Source organism: Dipodomys spectabilis, unplaced genomic scaffold (assembly GCF_019054845.1).
Source record: "Dipodomys spectabilis isolate Male_0828 unplaced genomic scaffold, ASM1905484v1 ptg000054l, whole genome shotgun sequence".
Classification (NCBI taxonomy): Eukaryota; Metazoa; Chordata; class Mammalia; order Rodentia; family Heteromyidae; genus Dipodomys; species Dipodomys spectabilis.
The window spans coordinates 32,992,623-33,019,151 of record NW_024870731.1 but is presented as its reverse complement, the minus strand read 5'-3'; the positions used below and the strand labels follow the sequence as shown (position 1 = coordinate 33,019,151).

The following is a 26,529-nucleotide window of genomic DNA, read 5'->3' as shown; positions in this document are numbered from 1 at the left end:
TGGAACTGAGTAGCTAGGATGACAGGTGTAACCTACCAGCACCTGGCTATTTCTTTTTCTTCCTTGTACCAACGAATACTACTTTGCTTTACTTCTGTCAAATCTGCAACCATAAATGCAAGCTTCGATTGTGTAGTAATTGGTCCATTTGCAACTTTGGTTAGGATGAGCAAAGCTAAGATGAAAGTCAGCATGTGCCAACTCTAGGCAAGTCTCACCATTTGACTCTAATTATTCCACTATTGGGAAGATCTCACCATGACATAAAATACACTCTCATCAACACACACACACACACACACACACACACACACACACACGCACGCACGCACGCACACACGCACGCACCATATCATTGTTAGATGCCCAGAGTATTGAATATCTGCATTACCACCATTCCCAAGAAAATATGGGCCATCTTCTGTTGCCTAGCATTTAGCTTTTAAGTGTATTTCTCTCTACCACCCTGACCACAGTTCTCAGAAGAAATGGCACTCAGAAGAATTGGTTATTACTTATGCAGGCTTTGTGCTCCCTCTGCTGGTTTTGTAATTAACTAATAAGTCTAATTCCCATAACTATGCTGATGTCATCAATTATTTTTGTGCAGGGAGATGGAATTACCCAAATCAGCATGTTCTGTTCCGACATCGTCAGGAAAATTAGCGTAGGGTCAGATGAGGACAGGGAAGAAAATAAATTATATGTTCATTTGACTCATCTAAATTTCAGTGTTTCAAAAACTTAGTTTAGTATTTTTGTTTGCTTGGTGTTAACATTGTTTAAACTGGCACATTACATACTATTTTCTCAGAGGATTTTGAAAACAAAGGAACAGGATCTATAGCCTTAGCGCAAGATATATCTATTTTGCAAGGAGGACAATTGTAGCTCACAAGTCGTATATGCCTGGTTGTTGGGAATCTCTAGAGGCAATACTGAAGGGTTAATGTTTTGACTTCCTGGACCTGAAATGTGTGTCAGTATGACCAGTGTGAGCTCACAGCATAGCTATGCTTTAATGCCGGACACCTGTGAGAGTATGTGCTCTGCAGTTACATCAGACAGTTTTAATTGTGGTTCCAGCACTGATATTCTTGAATTGATTGCCACACCTTTTTGTCCACACACTGAAAGTGCTACTATAGATCAATGCATTGTTATCTGGAGATTTCATTGAAAGGATGAAATGAAGTAATGCTTAATGATGTTGATAATGGTTATGTGAAAATAGATGTTGGTCATTACTTTTTTCCCAACATGAAAACAACTCTTTTTCCTTCCAACAAAAAGTTACAGTTATTGAAAAAAAAAAAACAGGAAAGCAATTCCTGAAGGAGTCTAGTTCACTAGGAAAACAAATATGAGTAAACAAATAGCTTGAAATAGGAGATATGGAACTGGATGTAATTCCTGTAGAAATCAGCTGAGAAAATCTATGGAAATTCAATACATATCTTCTAGAGATGCTAAGTTGATCAGACCAAATCATCAAAGGGGAAAAACATCTTAATAATAATAAGTATGCTAATATAAGGGATTTGAGTAAACATACCCTAGATGTTTTCATTTGCTCATACTTTTAAAGTTTACCTATTCAGTTACAGGCAGGGGGGAGGGGGCGGGGAAATAATGGCATACTTTCCAAGCTTGTTGTCCAGTCTTCTTTTTCTTAGCATCTATTGTGGCCATATGCTTGGCCTACCCGGCCTTAGCATTTATGGACACTACACCTCTCAGCTCATGGGCTTTGTTCTTTGATAATACAAATTAATTTCAGTAACAACCTAGGCCAAGTAGTATATGGAAAAGGCAAATCTGTATTTCTTCTCAAAGCTGCCCAGAGCTAGCAATAACTCTTGGCTTGTTCTCATCATCCCCTCTTTCCTTTCCATCTTCTAAAGAACAGCTCCCTGGGGGCACATGGTGAAGCAGTCTCTCCCCGTGCTCACAGGAGGGTAAAGAAAGAGGAAGGGAGAGGGGCCGTCACTCCCTGCCCCGAGCCCCCCCCCTTTACTCCGAGTTTTGCCCTTGCTTTCTGACTCTCTCTGAGCTTCTCTCGGTTTGTGTACAAGGTGGTAATCGTCAGCCATGTGTCTGAAAGTCTTGTGAAACACAGACGCCTGTGTTCCCCAAACCCCGGCTTATAACTTACCCAAGGCCTACTGTCAGCTCTTATTTGTTTTCAAGCTGATTTTCAAATGGGGAGCCATGTTCTCCAATAGCACCCTGCCATCTGTTTATTTAACTGTAATTTTTACCTGTGCTTTGTGCCGGCCTTGCCTTCCCTCTGCCATGAAAATATTTGGCATTTATACTTTAAACAGTGTAGGCCACTTTAGCTGTTGATTTAAAACATGCTAGAGGTTTTATAATGGTTATTTATATTGGCCAGCAGTGACCCCCTCCTGAATGACCTGTTGATGTTGGACAAGGATAAGAGGCTGTGAGCACAATGCAGGAAGTGGAAAGAGATCAAACAGAACGAGCATGTTAGCTTAGTAACAAAGCTTCGTAGCTCTATGAGGAGATCAATTGTCTGCACATGAGGTTTTCTGAATTGTGTTATTGGCTCCACTTACATGAATTAGGCACTCTCTTCAGGGGGGAAATAGAAGAGAGTTTTTTCCAACTATGTTTTGCATTACAATATCAGCATTGTTGATGTTATAAAAATCATTGTGGATTGTATAAAATTATATGTAAATTTATACATCCTGAAAGCAGGAAGAAGTCATTGTGCTTTTTTTTTTAAAGGAAGAATAACAGCCTATGGGGTGCAGCCAGTGTTTCTGTAAGTAAGTCCATTTCTCTGAGCTGCTCCATAAGGAAACATGAGTTCACTCCTAGGCCTGCCTGCTAGAAAACAAAAGCTTCTCCGAACCATGTTCCATCATTATTCTCCTCCTTTTCTTTCATTTATTCAGTGCCCTGGTGTCCATTTGTGGGCTCATTTTCTGTGTAATTTATCACCCTACAAATGTCAGTTATGAGACAGGGGACACGCATGCGTGACAACGGCCCAGTAAAGCATGCTGAGGAAGAAGTTTAGGACAACGGCAGTGGACTCTAAACAGATCTGCAGCTGATGAGAGAATTTCCTTTGAAAGCTCGCCTTCTTGTTAACCACACAAAGATCTTATACAATGCAATTTAGGAAAGTCCAAGCATGGTTTCAGGGGTAACAGACAAAAAAGAGCCCAGGAAAATGAGGTGCCCTGTAAAGAGAGCTGAACGGAAATGGGTGAGATTCCAAATCAATGTATGAATTAGGATACCCGTGTGGGGGAGGGGGGGATGATCCTAGAAGCTCAGCCAGGTGCATCTGACTCGGGCCATACAAGTTGTTCTTTGTAAGCATGGAGTTCACACTCCAGGCCTCTGCCTAAGGTGGGATTACAGTGGAAGGCACATTGAAATAGAAATACCTTTGTATACTTCCAGCATATACTTTGGTACTAGTTTTGGAGAATTTTACCATAGCTCCTTTCTGTTTCTTGGAGAAAATAACAATTGTTTCAATATTGGTGGAAGAGAAAAGAATGTGTTCGTTGCTCAAGTTTAAATTCATATCCTTATCTCCAACTCTGCTACTGATCCGACTACAAACTTACCACTAGCCAGTCTTTGTCTTCAGCCCCCATCCTGAGCTAAGCTTTCTGTACCTATGGGTATATCTATGGAATCAAGAAATCACAGACAATACTCTTTTGAAATGCATTGAGGGCTTGGGGTAGAGCTCAGTGGCTGAACGCTTGCTTAATGGACACAAGGACCCTGGGTTTCATCTCCCACACCATATAAAAGGAAAATATAACTATTCTAAGGACACGCAGACTTTCCCCCCACCCCTCATCATTACTAAACAATGCAAGTATTTACTTTTTTATCAAAGTATCAGTTTATGAGCACAAGGCATCTTGATCAATACTACACCTTCCATCTGTAACGAATGTTTTTGTAGCATTTACATTGAGTTGATCCTATAAATAATATACAACTAATATAAGTGTAAGTGATATGCACATCACACATCATCTTACAGAAGGAACTTGAGTCCCTGCAGATTCCAGTATATACAGGGAGGTCTGGAGCCAGTTCCCTGCAGAATGCAAGGGACAACCATAGTTGTGGGTTGGATATTGAGTATTTCTTCTGCAGCAGGCCACTTGTCCTCTTCTTACAAGTGACACTTCACTGGGACCAGAGCTATATCCACAGCCTAACCAACCCAGCTACCGGGTGGAGGGGGGGGGGGGTATCAATACCTGGCAGGTTATTTCTTGCATACACTGGTGAAGAGATCTGATTCTGTTTGAGTCTCAAAATTTACTTTCTGTGTTTACTCTGCTTAACCAGCAGTGGTTACTTCTTGCTACTTAATAGAATAGACTTGGCAGTAAACAACTCGTACATTTATCTTTAAATCTGTGTTTATGGGGCTGTGTGTGTGATGAGAAGCTTGCTTATATGTGGGATTCAATAGAGAGAAAGCTGATGACCTAATATATAACATTAAATGATTGCAGTGTGAGGGAGTTATCTGGCGTCGGCAAGTGGGTAGTTATTTTAAGAAAGGGGAAGGGATGTTTTAACACAAGTGAGCAGATGTGCTGTGAAAGGAAAGGTTCCATTCACAGTTGGGCAGCTCGGCCCTTCCTTAGAACCAGTTGTTACTTAGGCATTTTTTAAAGTAATTGTATTGTTGCACCAGAGGGGTGACCATTTCATAAGTCACATTTCCTTAGGCATTTTTGTCCTTTTTATTTATTTACTGTCTTACTGTCCCTGTTCAGAGCATCTTTGCGCCATGACCAAAGTGACAATCTTTGGTCTCTGTTGGATTAATCAGTGTGCTCTTTGATCCATGGTATGTGTTCCCCATAGACATTTAAAGTCAACAGATTAAGCACTGTGGTCTGCCAGTTCAGAATTGTTAACTGGGCTGATAGACTGGTTTAGATATTTGCATCCCAAAGACTTTTGCCCCTCCCTCTCACATATCCACTCCCAACAACATAAATATTGACTGTACCAATCATTCATTAGCAGTAAAAATTTGAGAGCAATTATTTTTTACTGCGCTTGCCCTGAAAGACACCATTAATTACCTTATTGCCTGTGGATTTGTGCCAGTTTCGGTGTCCCGGGAGCTTACCCACTCCCCCACCCAAGGAGGTATTTGCAGCTGTGAGGAACACAGGCAGATGGCATCTGGCAAGCAGGATTCTGACGCCGTCCTCTGAAGTGAGATGTCAAGGCTGTCCCAGCTTTGCTGGTGGGTTCTCCCAACTTGGAAATCATGGGTCAGGATTGATGGTGAAGGTAGTACAGCGTGAGACCTCCATACCAAGCAGAGGTGGGTGTCATTCAGGATATATCAGCTTTTCTTTTTTCCATTTTCCTTTTTCCAGAAACATGAGAAATGTCCCCAAGTCCATCTAGAAATGGTTTATTAGCAGGGGGAAAGCTTTTTTTTTTGGAGGGGGGGGTGGTTGATTTTGACAATGGTGTCCACAGTGACAGAAAGAGTCCAGGCTCTGTATAGGTAGCACCTGCTGCCCACTATTCCCTCTTGAACCAGCTGTTTGGTTCTGCTCTTCCACACGTAGGCGTGACCCAAAGAGAGCAATCCTGGTGTTGGTGAATGGTTTTCCTTCTTCCCCTGCTCTACTTAGCAGGAATAAAGAAAAGCCTGAAGGAATTTAAACTTAAATCAGAACCAATATGACCATGCTTTTCTTTTTTTTTTTTATTGTGAAAATACTGTACAGAGGGGTTACAATTACATAGGCAAGATAATGAGTACATTTCTTATCAAGCATTGTAGCCTCCTCCTTTGTTTCCCCTTCCCATCCCTTCCCATCCTCCCCCCCCCCCGCCCCCCACTTAATCCTGCCCCCCCCCACCCTGCACCAAAGTTGTAAAGTTCGTTTTTGACATAACGACTTGTACATCTCATTGTTGCAATGGGTCCACCTGTATATGACCATGCTTTTCTGCCCAATCTGGAAAATCCTACTCGCCACTTGGAATATATATATTGCTGTTGTTCCTTTCCTGAAAATGTATGGATTATGTGTGTATGGCTTGTTTTCCTCCCTAAAAACCAAATGAGCTGTGACTTCTTACTGTGTCTGATTATGTGATAGATAGGCCACAATCTTTTGTTGGCTGCATTGATCACCTCTGTATATGATGTGGGTATGAATTATGACCCTAATCTATGCATCCATTAGCAGTGTCACCCATTTTTAAATTGAAGTTGAAATAGCTTGATCATAAGTTTAACATAGCCTTAATTAAGATTATTGAATAAGCTCCATAGGATAAAGAATTGTAATGATTTATGGGTTTATGCCATGCGTGCCATGTGTGTTTCTTGACATGTGACAGAGGGATTTCAGTGGACTTCCATTGACGTTCTTCTATTAAATGGGTTCTCCTATTAAATGTAAAAAATGTCTCAGGAAGTATTATGTAAAAGTCGGTGCTGTGGAACTGGGTCGGCCTCCTTTCTTCCTCAAAAGGTCTTTCATGAATAAAAAGTGAATTTGGTGTGAAGAACAAAGCAGCTTCCTCCAGCACTTGCTGAGGCTCTTCCTCTTCTTGCCGCCCAGACATAGGCCCTACCTTCCGTGCAGCCTGCTCAGCTCTCTTGGTGGAGTATGAATCAGACTCTGATGCTGTCTAATGAATTGGTTTGGGTTTTCTCAGTAAGTTATGTTTTCTACAAAAGGTGTGTTGTGTGTACGAATATTTCTGAAACCTCCAGTTGAGGTGTTGTTTTGTTTTTGTTTTAATATACGCTCAATGTAAGTTAGTATTCGAGCGGACTCTCTTCTTTTGTAGCCTGTATTATATGAATAAAAATCCAGGTTGCCACTTGTGACAGTTTAACTAAATGATCAATTCTAGCCTGTTTTGATTAAATTACATATTCAATTATTTTTGTTTGAAATTGAAAGCTTGATTATATTACCGAACACTATGTAATTCTACACATGTCGTTTGCTTATTCTCCACAATGAGGCCCAGAGTGTGATTAACAATATAGCTGCCAGAAGAAAAGAAGCAAAATAATTATTTTTTCAATATACAAGTTCTCATCATGATGCACAAATCAATACGCACCCATGGGGGCTGGCATGGCTGCGGGTGGCGGACCTCAGGGTGGTCTCTCCTGATTTCCCTATCAATGTGAAACCTGGACATTAGAGTTGGCCAGGCACATTTTTCTCTTTTTCTTTTTTAAAGACCGATGTTTAACTACAACCACTGGGACCTAAATCAGAGCATCCAGTGCCCAAATATGAATATTAATCAGACGCCAGGCCACTGAGTTCCTTGCCGAGTTTGACAGTTTAAAGGATCAGTTAGTTAATTAGAAGATGACATGGCAAGCAGGGTCCCCAGGCTCTGTCCTGCCTTCTGTCTCCTCTTTTCATTTTCCTCTTTGACAAGTTGGATTACATCATTACTTGTAGTTTCACTTGTTAGCCCCACCATGAAATGAGAATATTTTAAGCTTTAATTATCTGTGATCTCTTTCCCCTATCTCTGCAAAGACCAGGCTTAAAAATACAACTCAAAGAAACAGACAAGAATTGGAGGTTCAAAGGCCTATGAAAATCAGCCTTTTGACTCCAGCCCTACCATGCTGCAGTGAAAGCCACGGTTCCGTCTGGCATTGGAAATTGGGCTGTGGTAGTCATGGTGATTGCTTTCCAGTGTGAAGATGCTGCAAGGGTGGATGAATGATGTCAAGCGTCCCTCTGGCTTCTCTGGGTTGAGGAGACAGATCTTGTGGATGTCTTGGGGATAGCTCACCAATATTGTCATCTTGTATTTCCTGCCTACCACTGCATCCCAGAGATAAACCCCAAGGCTGAATAACTGTTCTAAATGTCTTTGCTTACCAGGCTTTCACCCTTTTGGGAATCTCTGTGTATAAGGTGTGCCTAGGGTCCATATAGATGCTTAGTTCCCAGAAGGGAAAACACAATTCAGATATGTATTTAGCTCTTCCGAAGAAGCTGTTTTTGATACTCCAGGTAGAACGAACTCTTTCCTCTTCTTTCTCTCTGTTTTGCATACATCTGTCACAGCACATTGAAAACTTAATCACACCATTTAGTATACATGGCTGTGGGCTTTCCAAGATGCTGAGCTACTCAAGGAAAGAAACCAGGACATTGCATCATCCCTGGGGGACATCAATAATGAAAACTTAAGAAGAGCCTTGGCCAGTACCACTGTAAACCAGCCACTACACTGAGTAATTCCGCTCCCATAATTCTCCACACCAATCTTGCTTGGTTAGATGAGGTAATGGTGACTTCAGAAGAAAGTACCAGTTCCTGATATCTAGGGATCCCTGAGCAACTCGTGATGACTCTTCTTCCTGATATTCCTAAAGAAATGTGGATGTACCTTAGCCGCCATCACCTTTCTGAGGAGGTGGAGGTTAAGCGTGGCCTGCGGCCCTCTCTGTCTTCCTGCGCAGTTGATTTTTAGTTAAGGACTTCGAGAAGGCTCTTAGTAGTGACAATTAAGAGCTCCTCATACCTCTAGATCAGCTAATCTAGTAGAGTGTGTTTGGCTGTAGCAAGAAAGGTTTGGAGGATAAATCAAACTAAAGGCATGGAGCTGAGAAAGAAAGCAATATACATGTAAATAAATTGTGGAGAAATGTGGTGATGGAAGGAAGGAGAGGGACAGCGTGGGTCATTGCAGATTTGAGAAGAATTAAGTCATATTTGGAAACATTGGTGGACCTGGAACATGGGAGACAGACAGCAGGAAGCCCCAGTAGGACCCATAGCCATCTTAGAACACAGTTCCCTAGGTCCAGAGAGCCTGAGTTCACAGGGAGAGAGGGAGGTCTCCATCATCTTTGACCTGGGAAAGCAACACAGTGGGAGGAAGAACAGAGCAAGCTCATGGGCCATAAAGTTTTATGCCCATCAAAGAAGATAAAGTGTGAAGGGGAGCGATCAGAGACACACACACATGTGGATTGCAAAACATACAGGTATGTGCAATACCAAGGGTCTGTCGAGAAGCAAGAAGTGTCAGCCCACATCGGGATGAATTAATCGGGTTTTCTTCCATGCTTTTTTCTGTTGCCAGAGAGCTGGCATGCTGGGGATGAAATTATATGGGAGAAGACAGGAGCTGGAGGAGCAGCACCCCAGGTGCTGTGATATGGGAAACCCAGAATGTGCAAGTCAAGAGGGCACACACAGGTCAGGCATGGTGGTGCACACCTGTAATCTTAGCTAGTCAGGAAGATTTTGATCTAGGCCAGCTGAGTGGGATGGTCCCTGCCTGTCAACCCCAGCTACATGGCAAATGTAAACAGGAGGAACTCTGTCCAGCCTGGGCAGAAATGTGACACTGTGTTTGAAAAATAATTCATGCAAGAAAAGGCCAGGAGCATTGCTCAAGTGGTAGAGTGCCTGTCTGTCAAGCAAGATGCTGGAGGGGGAGGAAGATGTAGATGAAGAGGGAGGAGCAAGGTCTGCTCACTTAATACAGTGCAGTTCACTCTTTGAAAGACAGACCGAGCAGTCTCCAGTCCTGCAGGGTCCCGGCTATCCCTCCTTCCTCCTTTCCAACTGGGAGACATTTTGGGTCACGGGAAGCAGCCTGTTTGCCGTACTCTTCTCCAACTATCCTGTTCGTGTAACTGAGTACACCTAGAGTAGTCAAAAGCCAATATACAAGGTCTGGCTAATAAGACCATATAATATATAAAACAGAAATGTATTCTGTTTCAAAAATCCTCAGATTTTGTCCAGTAATTCTGCTGAGGGTTTTTTTCCCATGAAGGTTACTAACCTATGAAATACATATATATATATATATATATATATATATATATACACACACATTATATACATATACACACACATATATATGTTATTGTAAAGATAACGTACAGGAAGGTAACAGTTAAATGATTATATTTCCTATTGAGCATTGTTACCCTCTCCTTTGTTTTTCCCCTACCATCCCTTCCCTCCTTACCTCCCCAACTTTTCCCTCCCTGCCCCAAGTTGTAAAGTTGGTTTTCAACATAGTGTCTTGTGCATCTCATTGTTACAATAACATATGAACTTCTAAAGGTCCTTATAAGATAAAATATGACTTAGGCTACTCAGTTGGGCCTCAACACTTTATTTTTCTTCCATTGTATCAGTCCTTGGAATCCAAATGATGGAGAACAGTAGGTCTATAGACAAGATACCGTTAATAATTAGTTGGTTTGGTGGGCAGGTGGGGTCATGGTATGGCTTGTTCAAGCGAAGTTATGAAGGAACACTCATCGTCCACATTCCTGCCTATTTGTTCCCAAGGAGGATCATGGTGAATGGATACAAAAAGGAGGTGGGCAGACTTCAGTGTGCCAACACAGCACCTCTGTCATGCAAAACATAAAGTGCATAAGCTGTTAATAATCCTCAGAGTCCATTCCCAAAATAAATTGTGACTTCGGCACTTACTTATCAGCTTTCTCGTGGCTATTACACCTGTCCCTGTGGGCAGATCACCTGAGAGATGCTGAGGTTAAGGCCTCAAAACATTTGGACACACATTAATGGCTTTTATCCCTTTGTATCTCTCTGATATTACGGTTTCACTTCAGCAAGCCCACTAATATCGGATATGTCCTATCAGGGACTATTTTAAATCACTTCAATTTTCCCTGCCCCTGGGCTCTGGCCATGAGACCGGAATCCTCAACGAATGGCTTGCCTGTGATCTAGTGTTTTACTCTCCCCTACCCCACCCCCATTTATAGTAGGGAGAACTTTATTAGCTTTTGGACACTCGTATATCCGTTTTGAAGATTAAGTACAATGTCAATAGTTCTTACCAGGCTCTCAACTATACTGAGTTGTTATATTTTCCCAGAGAATGTGTTAAAAAAAAATTAGTATTGCCATTTGTTGGAAGAATTTTTCTCTGAAAACAAACCATTGGTCATAATGGTGTTTACTTACTTATTCTCTAAAGTGCTATTTTATATAGAAAGTAAATCCAGGGCAAAGCTTGATAAGTAATTTGTGAACCGTCTAGGTACAAGTGAATAATGAAGCCGACTTCATAATGGTTTTTGTGTGTGTGTCAAGTAAGCCTCTTCTTTGCTACTTGTTTCTTTTCCAGGTAAAGAATTTTTTTCTTAAGGTTTGCCTTTAAAAAGAGTAAATGTATTTGACAGTGAAAGGAAAGCCTTAAAAGGAAAGTAGCTGGGCTCCGTTCAGAGAGGGGCTTCAAAGGAGGGTCCTCCTTGTGAGTAAAGATGAACTAACTTCCCTTTGCTCTCCCAGTCGGCCATTCAGCGCTAGCTGGGACTCTCTTCCAAATTCCTTTAGACATATGCATCAAGCGACTATGGGACAGGTTGTTAGAAAAGTGGTCTACAGAGACCAGATCCTGAATTCTAGAATCTGGCCAAGAATGAAAAAGCAAAGCTAATGGAAGCAGATAAATGGAAGGGATGGGCGGGGTGGGAAGAGGTAAGGGAGAGTGATAGAAGGGTTGGTGGTGTGGATCAAGTGTGTTGTACTCACCCACTGACGTGTTGCGTTAAAACCCCTTTGTGCAACTGCTTAAAGATAAGTTTTTAAATTTAAAAAAGCTGCTAAAGATCCCCTTTAAGCAAAATCCACCTGAGATCCACCAAAGAAAATACAAAACAACTTGCCCGTTGGACAAGCAGGTTTGGGGGCTGACTCTGCCTCTCCCACGCTTCCTTCTCTTCATGCTCTACCTTCCGGCCCCCTTCATTCCAGCATCACAGCGATCACAGCTGTTGGCCTCAAACATGCCTTCTGTCTCCTTCCTCATTTGCCTTCAAGAGCATTGTTCTTATGCACACACCTTCCCTAGGCGCCCAGCTTGGAAGTTCTTCTCTGGGTCATTCCTCACCTGCTTCTCCCACCTGAGTTTTGTTTCAGAGTCCAAATCTTTTCTCTCTGACACCCACCTGAGCACACTGCATCTTCTCTGGGAGATTGTAGTCATCACGGCAAATCAAAATGCCAAGGAGTTCGGTTGTAGCACAATGGAGTTGCACACAGAAATTGTCCTCACTCTACCTTCCTTCCTCCTTTGTAATTTGTTCCTACTACCTTGAGAAAGCAGAAAGCCCCTGGAGTAAAGAGACAAGGGCTCAGACGTCTCTGCACTTTCTTAGCTGGTGCTGTGTGTAGCATTCATGTTCAGGAAGTACTTGCTTATTGCTTGTTCTGGAATGCAAGTATTTTGCTGGTCATAAGCTACTGTCAAGTTTCTATCTTTAGGAACTTTTAACATTCCTCTTAGAAGGAAGAAACTTATTCTGGTTACTGTTGTTTCCCAAACTATTGGCATGAATTCATGGTTGGGAGGAGAGATAGACCTTTCTCCCAAAAAGCTGCTACATTCTTTTTTTTTTTTTTTGATAGGTGAAATTGGAGGTTGGTTTTAATATGCTTGGGATATGAAGGGTGGAGTTCAGAGTTCAGGAAGCAAAGGAAAGTATGGCAGGAATTCCAGCAGGACAGACAGGGCCAACAAACACATAATAAGTGGACCAATTAGGAACAAGCATTCATTAGAATGCAAACCTAAGCCCTGAGAGAAAGATTGGTGATTCAGGTATGTGAAAGCCCACCGTGAGGCCTTAAGTTGGTGGCAAAGCAGATACTTTGCAGATAAGCATATTGGGATGAGTCTTTTTTCTAATCTTTTGTTTAATTTGGAATTCCTTGATTGTAGTTTTCCATACCTAGCAAGTGACAGGGCCTTCTGCTTACAATAGGAATTTGGTTTTATTTCAGAAATGCATGTAAATAAAGCCAAAGGAGGGACTGTAAAGATTAAACTCAGTAGGGAAAAGAGCCATCGAGGCCATGGCCAAAGCTCACAGAGCATGTCTGCTGCCCCGGTAGTGGAGAGCATGCTGGTAAGGTTCAGGGAAAGGCCCTCCAGGGACACACCCTGGAGGAGTTGGGCAACGGGGAGGGCCTAGGTGAACTTAGAGCCACTGCGCCTCCCAGTGGCCACAAGTGAGACGCAGATGGTGGCTCCATGAGGACAGGGATTGAGTCTGATTATTAGTAAGGAGTGTGAGCTACCCGGTGGGAGAGATGAAGCCAGGCTTTCTTTCCACCCTGGGCATAGGCATGCCTGCCACTGTTATCCCACCAGGGGCTGGGAGCAGCCCTTCTCCCACAACCCCTCCCGCAGAGCTCACCAGGGTACACTGCCTGCCTTCTGGGAAAGAAGGATGGCAGGCCTGAGCTGTCTCAGCTGCTGTGTCCACCTGTAGCACATAACCAATTGTTAGCACCTTGGCATCTATAACAGGGCCCTGGAGAAACCATGGGATAGAAACCACACACCGCAGCGCCACATTGTCCTGCTACTACTGTTCACTTGTGTCCAGAAACGTCTCATACGCCAGAGTTTAGGAATAGATCCAAATATTTTTGAAATCATGGTTTAATTGACAGATGCTGATTTTTAAATGCTTCTGATTTTTTTTAACTCACCACTTAATTTAACATTTTTGGACAATGCTACAACTGGCCCAGCTTCTAGCTGGAAAGCTCTAGCTTAATTTCTTGTTGACCTATTGAGATAAGGTCACATCTCTTCCTCCAGGTTTTGTATGCCTGGTTGTCCTCCAGATAGTTTTCTCAGCCTGCTTATTCTCTGGATCTGCACTGACACAGTGGATATTATTGTCTGGTGTCTCTCAACTCGTGATCAACTCTCCCCTCCCCATTTTCCTCTCCCTCCTCCTCTCCATCCTGTCTCTGCTCTCCTCCCTCCTCAGAGTGCTCTCTCTGTTTGCAGCTAAACCTGGTTCAAGACCTCCAGGATGCTGAAGGATGCATGTGCCTCTATCTTTTTATTTTTTTTGGGGGGGGGGTCCGGTCATGGGGCCTGAACTCTGGGCCTGGGCGCTGTCCCTCAGCTCTTCAGCTCAAGGCTAGCCGCCACTTCCGGCTTTTTTCTTTTTGCTTATGTGGTGCTGAGGAATCGAACCCAGGGCCTCATGCATGCAAGGCAAGCGCTCTACCACTGAGCCACCTTCCCAGCCCATGTGCCTGTATCTTATTCCTACTACTACTGTCCTGACACCCTCTCTCCTCTGTCCCATCATGCATTGGGTTCTTTTCTCCCATTTCTACTGCCTGGATAGAGTGTCCCTTCTTGCTGTCCAGTGGAAGTTCACAACCAAAGGTGGAGCAGGTCCACAAGGACTGCTGTCACCTCCAGGGTGGCCAGGACACTCAGTGGGGTCACAGAGCCACAGTCTTTCACCCCCACATGCCATTTGGGATGGAATCTTTCATGCATAGAACAGCTCCGAAACCACACCTCTCAGATGTGAGACACTTCATCCACCCAGGACCTGTCAGGGACTCCTGTGGGTAAATGTGAACAGGGAAAACGGTCTAGAACGATACCCAGGTCGTACATGGTTTCAGCAAGCCCTGCCGGGTTTTGTTAGCAAGCCAGTTATTGGCACATCATGTGTTCATCAGGATCCTCATGAGTACATCGTGTTTCTTGAGTTGTTTTCTTTACCAGCGGCTGCTGTTTCCCAATCAGATGCTAATTTCTAAAGCATCCAATAAGCATTCCTGAAGGAGCTGTAAGGCCTTACCTGGTCTGGGATTACACGCTCCAAATTCTGATCTCATCTCTGCCAGATACATTCTGTGTGTGCACTCTTGGCTGTCTTACTCCACGGCCCTGAGTCTCCGTTTCCTCCTGGGTTAACAGGAATAAGAGTGATCACTACCTCTTCTCGTTGTTAAACCACATGTAGTGAATGGCTTGATTGAGGAATTAGAGGTGGTTAGAAAACCAAATGTGGGTGAAAACCGTATCATCATAGCCAAGATAAAAGTAACCTCAAAGATGTCAGAAGACACAAGCAAGTCAGATGACTTCAAAAAACATATAAGAACAGCTCTGAGGTGTGGTTTTGTTTCTAAAAAACTCTGTGAGCTCAGAACAAGCCTGTATCAAAGAAACGTGGGCTTTTCTTTGATAATCTTGTTGACAAATGATGGTCTGCATGCCAGCTCTAGCATTCAGCCTATCCTGGTAGTGGGGCCCGCAAACTATGAATGCGCTCTGTATGTATAAATGATGTTTGTATAAGTACCTATATAATATTCTTTATTTTGCCTTTTGGCCTGTAAGATATAAAATGTTTACTCTCTGACCCCTTATGATAAAAGATTATTAGGCCTTGCACTGGACAGAACATGCTAGATAGGTTTTTGGTTTTTCTGGGCAATGGAGGTGGGGGGTAGTCACACATACTTTGCCTCTTTGAATAACTCTTCCCCTTGAGCCCCTGGGACAGGAGTTACCCCACCATAAGATGAGGCAAGGAACCTAGTTCCCAAAAGGCGGTGAATTCTCTGTGCACTCTCTCTGTACGCTATGCTGCTGGCCCTGCCGGTCATCTGCCAGGCCACTCAGCTGCCCACCACAGTTAACATCCACACACCCTCACATCTGGGGAGGGCTCGTGGGTGCCAGCCCCACAGAGGTGTAGTTCCAGCCCCTGCGTGGGTTCCATGGTGATTTGGTCTGGATCGTGTTCTAGTTGGAGACACGGAGGCATGATTCATATATAGGAGAGGCCCAGACCCCATGAGCGACATGTAGTCTGCTGCGCTCGCCAGGGAGGAACGGTGTCTCACAGAAGCAGCCCCGAGGCTTCCAGTCCATCGGGAAGCTTGGACCACCAGTTGAAGCCAAGGCACACCAGAGCTCTTTCCTGTCACTTCTGCACATCTGTGGGTCTGTGTTCTGGAACCCCAGCATGGTCCCTGTTGTGCAGGTCCACAGCCTGTGTCATCGTCTGCTGAGCAGGTCTTGGCGACCGATGCTCATCTGTATGCACGTGTGTGAAGACAGCCGTGGGGTACGCCGTGCCTGCCTCTTCCTCACCCCACGCCCTGCCTCCTTGCAGAACACAGCACGCACGGTGCTTTCTCTCCAAATGGCCCAAGTACTCACAGCAAGCCATCGGTCTCTGGAAGCCAACGTGTTCATTAGCTTCCTGGAGCCCAGAGCAAATGCCCTCAAGACAGCAGCACCTCCATCAATCTAGCAAAGAAAAAAAAAACTGAAACAACATCCTTTCATTGCTCGGAATAAGATGTGAAGTCCTGAGCAGGCGTTCTGAGCTCACAGAGCTTTTCAGAAACAAAAAGCCCATACTCAGTGCGGCTCGTGTGTGTTTTCTGGTCTTTTGACTTCTTTGTGTGTTCTGACATCTTTGAAGTTGCACAAGAAGGGCTCTCTCCTGGCAGTGCAGGCACAGATGGTCCCTCACTGCCCATCCTGCCATAGTTGGCACACTAGAGGTGCAGCAGGACACTGAGGACAGCGCTATCACTGGGACACGGCATCTGCACAGCACGCCCAAGGGAATGGAGTCGGGTGCTCCAGGCACAGCAGCAGTATAGATGTGCAGCTGTGAAGGAACCCTAGATACCAGTGGGCGTGGCCAGGGAGGAAGAAGGCTGGGAGGAGCTGGCTTTCCACACACAGAGCTGGCTCTGTGTCCTGAGGGGGCTGGTGTGTGTGTGTGTGATATATGTGTGTGCATGCGCGCTAAGAATTACTTTTAATTGTTTAACTAATTGATGTTAAAAGTTTATGAAAGAAGCCAGCAGAAGAGGGAGGTCTGAACAAGTTAGTGAATGCCCCAGTGTGATGCAGAAGAAAGGCAGTAATATAATAATAAAAATAATAATACTAATAATAACCTTGAGGAAACCAACTTCTAGGAGGCAGAAGTGAGAAGTCAAAAGTGAACCCCGGACAAAAGTGCAAGACCCTTCTCTTAAAACCAACTACCGGGAGCCTGCTTTCCTTGGGAGATTTCTTACACGTGATTTTTGACCAAACTAATCATGAATTAATTCATTTAAAAATTGTCAATTCCCAAGGACATCCTCTGGTAGCTCAGTTGATGCGGAGACAGATGCTCTGTCTCGTCCCACACTGCCTCCAGTTGTGTCTAAGTCATGGTGTCACCTGAGTATTGCCCTGAGGAAATCTGCTTGTGTGTGAAAATCTGCTTCCTCCAAAGCCAATGATAACCCAAAAGGTAAAATTCATGAATGTGCTTACAATGAGTGAGGAAGTGAAGATTCTAGGTGTGTGGTGGAAAGCATTCTGGGAAAATGAATCAAGCATCTGCAGTACTCTGCTGAACTCTGTGTGTCCTAAACACGGGTGCTTTCAATTCAGTGGCAGGCTCCTTGGAACCATACATCTCAGGATGCCAAGGGACTACTATAAAAGCCAAAGGACTGAGGCCATAGCTCCTCCTAACACAGTCAAAGCCCCAAATTCAACCCCCAGCACCTCAAAATCAGAACCTGGGGAAAGGCAATTCCAGTGAGCATTACCCACCTTCTCGGTAGACTTGTGCTTAGAGGCTGTGCGCACACGTGTGCGGTTCTTTGACCTTGGCCTCCCTCCTCTGTCACTGTTCCTACCAGCCCTTGTGGCTCAAAGGCCTGGACTTCTCATACTTTAGAGAAAACAGCTGAGTCCTATTTCAGGTAACAAAGAGATGACACGTTCCAGATGCAGAAACCCCTGCGTGTGCCTCCGATAGCTTACTCAGCAGCTAAGCGGGTCAGGTCATACCCACATCTGACTCCTAGCAGTGGCGCATCCCTGATGGCCTACAGGTGCTCAGGGGATGGTGATTAAGGACATTCCCTGGGCATCTTTCAGCCCTTCCCCCAATGCCACTTCTGCTTGGTTGTCTTCTCATGGGACCGTTGGTGACTTTGATTTTTCACTTCTGCGAAGGCAGGAAGAAGCAGGCTTCTGATGGCACACAACACCCGAGAAAAGCGCCATGTGCTCTGTCTGGCAAGCTGGTCAGGCCCTTTCAGATGATGCGATTGCTCGCTTACAAAAAGAAGACTTGAAGGGTCTTCCATCCAACAATGTGCGCCTTTGTGCAGCCAGCCCTGTTTCATTCTTCCTGGGACAGCTGTTGTCTCCACAGCAGTGCTTCTCCAAATAAATTCCCGGGGTGACAGACTCTGTGGCCTCCCTGCTTCTCCACGCAGTGGTACCCAGGCATTGTGCACTCAGACCTCCTATATTACAGCCATGATGCTTATACACTCTGCTCAAGCAGGGTTTGGGAAATGGCACATGCTCAGTCAGCTGGATGGTTTTTCCCAGGGAAGGGCACTTTTACTGCAGATAATGCCTTTGATACAATACATCTTGCTTTAGACATTGTGAGGGTTAAAATGTTAAATTCAAATACGGAGAAGCTATTGTAAGTGGAGTTTGTCTTGATACTCTCTTCCGTTTCTCTTCTCACCCTCAAGCCATAGAGACTTGTAGACATCTGGCTCATTGGAACCCTGGTGTCCTGGTTTGTGTCTCTGGAAAATCAGCAAGGCCAAACCATTTGGAATAAGATATAAAGATATTCTTCTCCCATTCTTTTATGAGGGCACAGCCCAGTGACATTTTCTAGAAGCTGCTTGGCATGGTATCACGGGCATCAGAATACAGCAACAAACATGAAAATCCAGCTGTGTTCCATGGCAATAAATACGCAAGAATGGCACTCTGCCACTTGAGCCACAGCTCTACTTCCAGCTTTTTGCTGGAGATAAGAGTCTCATGGACTTTCCTGCCCAAGCTGGCTTCAAACCATGATCCTCAAATCTCAGCCACCTGAGCAGCTAAGATTTTAGTCGTGAGCCACTAGTAACTAGCTCAACAATATTATTTTTTTTATTTGTTGGTGCTGATCCTGAACTTGAACTCAGGGCCTGGGTACTGTCTCTTACCATTTGAACCACAGCTGCACTTATGCATTTTTGGTGCTTGATTGCAGTTAAGAATCTCACATACTTTCCTGCCTGGACTGGCCTCCAACCACGATCCTTAGATCTCCTGATTTGTTTGTTTGTTTGTTTGTTGCCAGTCTTGGGGCTCGAACTCTGGGCCTGGGCACTGTCCCTGAGCTCCTTTTGCTCAAGGCTAGTACTCTACCACTTGAGCCACAGCACCACTTCTGGCTTTTTCTGGTTACATGATACTGAGGAATGGAACCCAGGGCTTCATGCATGCTAGGCAAGCACTCTACCACTAAGCCACATTCTCAGCCCAATTTTGAAGAGTATAAAAAGTTCTTAAGTTTGACAGCTATAGCAAAATGTGTACGGGAACTCTTAAAAGGTTTTCTAACCAAGTGTCAAAGGATGGGTTTGATTATGTAAGTGTGCACATTCACTTAGCTTGGACTTGCTTGGGCATTTATTTATGAACATGCATATAGTTGTGCATATTTAAGCAACGGCTGTGAAGTCACAGTCCCTGCAGCACTGGAGGTGGGAACCAAACCCAGTTTTAAGTCTTCCCTTCACAACAACCCCAGCACACTTGGGTCCCTGCTTTCTGACGGTACTGGCCAGTTCAAAATATCATTTATGGGCTGTAAGCTTCCAGCTCACGTATGTTTCCTGCATTATCTCCGCAGAGCCGGGACTGGAGGGAATTCCAACCTACTCCCTGTCCTCAGAGTGCTGGAACACTCAGACATGTTAACAGGGGGCAGGCATATATGAACTGGGTCATTACTAGCTGCAAAGTTTTTAAGGCAGAGGAATGAGCAGGGTGCTGTGCACAGTAGCTGTAAGACAGGGAAATAGACTCTTGGGCAGTGTCTCTGGGATGAGATTGGAGAAAGGGCTGGGTAAGAAAGAGAGGAAAGGAGCAAAGAGTGGCTCTCCAAAGGAGACCTCAAGGGACAGAAGCTCCGAGGAGGGACACGGCCCTGTGGGAGGCGAGCCGGGGCGCCAGAGGAGGGGGTGGGGAAATGGATGGGCAAGGACCAGATTTTACAGGGTCTGAGAGGTCCTGGGAGAAATTTAGTTTCTCATCCCAATGTGATAGGAAAACACAGGTTTTAGCAGTAGTGGTAGTCGTATTTGTTTGTGTGGTTGTGTGTGTGTGTGTGTGTGTGTGTGTGTGTGTGCGCACGCGCGCATGCACTGATTTGGGGACTTGAACTTGAGGATGTGTGCCATACCTGAACTTTTTTGCTCAAGGCTAGCATTCTGCCACTTGAACCACAGCTCTACTTTTGGGTTTTTTGGTAGTTAGAGATAAGAGTCTCATGAGCTTTCCTGCCTAGGCTGGCTTTGAACCTCAGTCCTCAGACCTCAGTCTCTGAAGTAGCTAGGACCACAAGCATGAGCCACCACTGCCCGGTGGCCATAGTATCTTGAGTTGTACAAAAGGGATTTCAGTTCGACCTTTGCAGGGTTTTTAACCACGTGCTAGCATGGTAACAGGATCTGGTTGTCCTTTGGAAAGCCCAGCATGGCGGCTGTGGAGAAGGAGCTAGTGGGTGGAGAGAGCAAGAGAGGAAGCAGAGGAAGCCCCTGACTTCACTCAGGTAGAAGCTGGTGGTGCCAACATGCCGGGGACCATGGGCAGATATGGACGAACTCAAGATGTCATTTGGATAGCACACATCCAACTAACAATGGGCCAGACATGGAGATAAGAAAGCCTGGCCTCTGGCTTTGGTTCAAGCAACGGCTGCTTTCTCAACCCATTCTCCCCTGCAAGAGAGTAGCTATTGTGCCAGCTACTAAGAGGCTAAGAGACTGCTGAGCCTGTCATAGAGCTCGGGGCTACCGCCCAGACCCATCTGGACCTTATGATTGGACCAAAGACCTGAGATGAAGGCACCCTTTGGCAAGTCAGGGCTGAGCTGGTCCAACCCGGCTGCAGTGCCTCATTTTCTGTCTGAAGAATGGGACCAGATGCATCCATTGGCCACCAGCCCACACAGGGTTTTATTAGGACTGGTTTACTCACGTCTCAGGTGTGTCTCGGCTCCCAGAACAAGGGGGTATTATTCTTCAGGCCCCGTGACACCTCCCAACAGGACGTGGGAGTCCTCCTCAGACAGACGAAGGGGGAGGTAAGGGCTCTGGACAGCCACCCTTGTGAGAGTTTTCAGCATTAGAAAGAGACACCTGTCCATTTCACTCAGGCTCAGTTACTTTGGTTTGTCTTCAGATTTTATAAAAATTCCATGAAGCTGGGCTGAGTGCTGGTGGTTCATGGCTCTAAAATCCTAGCTACTCAGAAGCCTGAGACCTGAGGATTGTGGTTCAAATCCAGCCCAGTCAGAAATGTCCATGAGAATATTTCTCCATTGAGCCACCAAGAAACCAGAAGTGGCGCTGTCTCAAGTGGTAGAGCGCCACTTTTGAGCAAGAAAACTAAGAGACGGTGTCCAGGCCCTGAGTTCAAGCCTGAGTGCCAACACACACACACACACACACACACACACACAGAGTGCTTCTTTCGGTGGGAGCACAGGGGAGACTGGGAGGGCAGAAAGATGCAAGATGGAACTCCTTTAGCACTGTGTCTGTAGGCCTTCCATGGGGCATAGGCAGCTCCCAGCTTGCCTTAAACACAAGGCAGAACTATAGCAGTCTAGGCACATGCAGAATTCTAGATAGTGGTCTGTAGCAGCCAGGGACAGTTCACTCAGCGAGATGCTTCCTGAACTATCTCTGATGTCCCTTTAGCTAAGGAGACGGCAGGAAGCTGGCTGCCTTTCTCCCTCCTGGGTCCCATCTGCAAATAACTTCATGTCTTTGGGATTGAAAATTAATTCTGGTAATGATTACCTGCTTGCTCACCTGTAGGGCAGCCTTTCTTCTTTAAAATCCCTGGCTACTTTACATACTCACAGATCTGTCTTGAAACTTCAATTTTTGTATTTTATTCCTAGGTGGAATATATTTTTCCTGCAACTTTGAACCACACCAAATATTATAGAAACATTATTCAAAACATGTCCTAACCATAAAATCCGTTTATATGTCATCATTATCTGCAGCATTAAATACATTTTACATCATAGGACATTTTATGATAGATTTTAAAAATGAATTCCTACTTAGCTGAAATGCATTAAAGATTATCCTAAGAGACTTTGGTTTAAAAAAAAAAACAAAACAATGCAGTCATGTTTATTTGTAACTGCCAAAAAAAAATGGCTTGCAAAATTGTTAGTGTCTTTTATTATTCCCAACCACTGGAGCACTTGCTTGTTAATTAGAGAAATTTCAACTGTCATACTTGGCAATTATAGCTTCTGTATCATTGTCTGTTATGAATAGTCAATGAGAGCTGATTAATATGCATGAGCAGCAGTATATATACCGTGTGCATTGGACCACAATCCAGCTGCCAGAGTCACTCGGAGGAGGGAGAGGGGTGTGTGTGTGTGTGTATGTGTGTGTGTGTCTGCTTGGTGTGTGTGTGTGCATGCATGCACACTGAGAGGGAAAGGAGGGAAGCGTGGAGGGGGACAGAGTTGTTTTTCAAGCTTAGAAAGCAATACCAATGTGAAGCTTTGCAGCCTCCTGACTCACCTGAGGCTCTGGGAGAGCCGTTCAATGCCTGCACGCTGACGGAGCTGCTTTCTCCAGTGCTGGCGGGTCCTGAAGCCGTCCTTCCTCTGACGTTTCTCTAAACATGGGATGCAGCTTGTGCAGCGTGCAGAAGCAGGAGGAGCAGTACAAATTGCTCTATGAAGTTTGTCAGGTAACACATCACCTTTTCTTCTATAGACTGTGGGTCGGACCTCACCTGGCAGAGTGGAACTTCCAGTGGTATCGTCAGGGGTGTGTGTGTGTGTGTGTGTGTGTGTGTGTGTGTGTGTGTGTGTGTGTGTGTGTGTGTGTGTGTGTGTGTGTGTGTGTGTGTGTGTGTGTGTGTGTGTGTGTGTGTGTTACTGACTTTGCTGTAGCTTTTCTATGCGATCGCTAAGGAAATCTCTCCTCTCACAGCACATCGGTGCCCATATGTGAAAAGAGACAAAAATGTTGATGGCCCCTAAGATGTGTTTGAAGCCGTTCTGCCGCAAAGCTTCTTGACAGCTGGGCTCTCTGCGGAGTGACGGGCCGAAAGGGTCAAAGAGTGGTCACACACTCTTTGAACAAGTTGGGGAAGACGGAGATGATGATTAATTGTGTGCCGGGTTTTGTCTGTGTTTACAAATAGTTCCGAGGCACTGCTTTCAGTAGTGCCTGGGCAATGTTGATTTGTTCTTTCGGCAACTTCTTAGAACGGGATTCGTGGTTCAGATTTGGCTTCACAACTTGCCTTCACGTGAGGGTCTGTCATCCACGCAGGTCACGCCTCATGTCTTCTCATGGTGTTCTCGATATGAAATTGCAGGAGCCCTGGCGTACTTATGACACAACCCAGATAAATTATCTGACCATGGGCTTGAGGGCTTTCTTTTTTAATATCTGCGGACTGGCTATTGGCAACCTAAATTGGCAGTTAAGTACTTTCCTCTTAAAGCACTTAAAGCCTTTAAATTTTTCTTCAGTAATAAGAAAAAATCACCTTGCAACTTTCTTAAAGAATCATATTAGACGCATGTTTTATGCCAAGTGTCCTTGATTGATAGAAGAAATGAGTGCTTTATTCACACATAAAGAGCTAAGACTTTTGAAAGTTGGGTGTCATTCTGTCATGAGCCACCAGAGGGAGCATGCTATCAAAGAGAAAGGCTCAGTTGAGACTTCTATCAAAAGCTTAGGGATTTAATGCCCCTCGGTGAATAAAAAGTCTTGTCTGTCCGTCTTCTGCAACGGGGCTTAGTAAGGATCAAAACAAACCTTTTGAGGCTTAGTGCTCCTTTCTGTACAAAACTAAGCTCTAGAAATGCATATCTGGCTTCCCCTTCATGCTCAGGACTCTCCTAGACAAATGTCCTTTTCACACAGTCTGGGGACAGGAGGGGAGGGAAGTCTTGGGCAAACTGCCACCCTTGGCACTTGTCCCCACCCCTTGTGTGATCATGTGTGATGTAACCCTGAGTTTGCCAAGTGATTCTACGCAGTGGGCTGGGGCTCTGGGCTTACTCTGTAGGCCGAGCATTCAGAATTGAACAGAGTAGAGCAACAATCCTCTTTAGTTTAGCAAGGTGGTGTTGTGTTAGACTTTCTGCCACTGCAAATGGTAATAGCTAATAGGTGAGTTAAATGGTAGTTTTTAAGTTCCATTATTTGTTTGGTTGGCATTTTTGTTTTTGTTGTTGTTGTTATTTTGGGTTTGCTTTTTACCAGGGATGCACCAAAAGAATTATTTGAATTCAGTGCTCCAGCTGTGTTCATTACCGTGACACCTGCTAACGATAGCTCTCCCAATCTCCAGCAAATCTGAGTTAACTTCTTCTTTTGCCAGATATATTATCTGTGTCCCCCACCCCGGACAGCTGCCCCTCCCCACAAAGGAGAGAGCCTAGATTCAGCTTGTTTGTTTTTTTTTACTAGGTGAATTTATACAGAAATATTTCAGGCGGGAGCACCTTGCAGTAAATTGCTGATGAATGACTTCCATCTGGAAGACACTTTGTCAGCAATTTACAAAGCCATGCAGATTTATTTTCAGGGAAAACTCCAAACTACTTCTTGTACCCATTACTCTTGCGCCAACTAAGTAAAATCCATCTTCCCCTTATTCTTTTGAGAGTCCTGAACCAGAGCATAAAGGAATTCGCAAAGCACTTGCAAGCGTTCATAATGGCATTCTTGCTGTTATTATGCAGAGCCCTATTAGAGCAGAAAAATTAAGGTCTCCATAAATTACAGATCCAAAAGGTCTGGTGCATCTGGCTTCAGTAAGCAGCACAAAGAGGATCAAATATTCCAGGGCTCAGACTTTCTCCTCTCCTCATCCACAGATAATTCAAAGAGATGCTCTTCATTAGGACCACTGGCAAGCTGCCTACAGTCTCTTCTTGGGGCTGCTGTGAGCTTAATGATGCAGAACAATGGCTTTGCCTCTAGTTGCACACATACCTTATTGTACCTTTAATCACATTAGCAAAACAACAACAACTCAGGGACTTGCCCAGTCATTAAAGGGCATTGCAAAGAGCGCAGACCATACCAGTGGTTGACACCATGCATGAAAGGATGCACCAAGATATTTTGGTACACAAGTATTTCCAAGAAGACAGAACAAGCCTTCTGCCTGCCTGGGGTTTGTGAGATCAGTTGAAGGCAGCAAGTCCTGGGCCTGTACCTGTTGGAACGGTGTGATTTCAATTAGCACCTACTAAATGCTTTGGCACCCTTTAACCTGTCTTGGATGACTTTGAATACTGACGATGGTGAGACACGCAGTCTTCTCCTTGAGTAAATGAATTGGCACAGAGGATCTCCTTTTGTGGGGATGATGCGGAACGGAGCATCACAGCTCTGGCCGTCACTGGAATCCAACTCAGGGCAGGTTGAGGTTGGGGGAGGGGGGAAGCGAGGGAAAGTCTGTAGCTCTGTTGGCTTCGTTCCCATCTCTCCATTGGCAAGCCAGGTACAAGCCCTGTGCCCAGCTGTGTCCTACCAGGACAAAGGGAAGGCAGGTCTATGGATACTGTGAGAAGGGTCTTCCCTTCTCCTAACATCTCCCAGAGATGCTTTTACAATGGGAGTCTTGGCTAGTTTGATCAAGCAACAGGATATTATTCTGGCTGGGTCTTAAGGCCTCAAACTAGAAACACCTTCTAACACTACGACCTAGAGTGTGCGTGCCAGTTTTCTAGATGACCAGGACAATTATAACCTAGCTACCTGGGAATACCTCACAGATCATAAACGTTACATGCACTTACTGCATGCCAGCCTTTTGCCAAATGCCAGCCACCACTCCCCATCAGATCCACTCAGCAGCATAAAGGGGAAATGGTCTTATTCTCCCATTCCAAAGGTGCAGAAACTGACACACAAAGGCATTAAAAGTGGCATGCAGAGTTGCATCTGCCCTGTGAACCCCAAGCCAGAGGATGGCTGTTTGTTTACATCCCCTTCAGTAATCTAATGAGCACACGACCCACATGGCAGTGAATGTGTGGGTGAAGCTTTCCTAACCGCTCTTGCTCTGTGTGGCTGACGATGTCACATTTTCCTCCCGTCTCCCCCATGAGTCTGGTCACCTCCTGAAAAAAGTTCCCATCCCGGACAACCTCTCACTCCTCCCATCAGGCAAGATAACTTCCCTGGCAGCTTTGGGAACTTAATTTACGAAAGCTCAGGCTCTTTTCGCCTCACAGTAATATCAGGAATTATAATGGACGATTCATCTATGCCCTTGATGCCAAAGTCACTTCCCGAGAAACTTACCCTGTGTACCTGTTTGTGACCCTTTCCACATCAACCTATTAGCCGGTTGTCTAGAAAAAAAAAAAACACAACATATTTGTATAATAAATATGTATCAGAATCAGCGAGTTCATGGCGCAGTCTGGAAACCTGACTCCACGCCATCCTATTTTCATATTTAATTAGCTACATGCAATAGTCAATTAGATGAGTTTACTGCGGTGGTGCCAATGCATTGGTAAGTCTGCTGAGCACCGGCTGGGTCGTGCTATGATTAAGTGTAGACAGAGTCAATAGCAGTTAATTG

General features: G+C 44.8%; 1 protein-coding gene across 3 annotated transcripts in view; it reads left to right on the top strand.

Annotated features, from left to right (window-relative positions):
• Pdzrn3 (PDZ domain containing ring finger 3) overlaps positions 1 to 26,529 on the top strand; it is a 219,038-nt gene that overhangs the window by 159,508 nt on the left and 33,001 nt on the right. The window contains exon 1 of one of the 3 annotated variants that reach the window (XM_042680213.1): positions 5,308 to 5,359. The exons of 1 other annotated variant lie outside the window; for it this stretch is intronic. Coding sequence is in view for 1 of the 2 variants with exons in the window: in XM_042680211.1 (XP_042536145.1) it covers positions 22,585 to 22,653 (69 nt within the window). In the remaining variant the exon portion in view is untranslated. Of the gene's footprint in view, positions 1 to 5,307; positions 5,360 to 22,402; positions 22,654 to 26,529 lie in introns of those variants that run through there. One more of the 3 variants, XM_042680211.1, reaches the window with a different exon arrangement.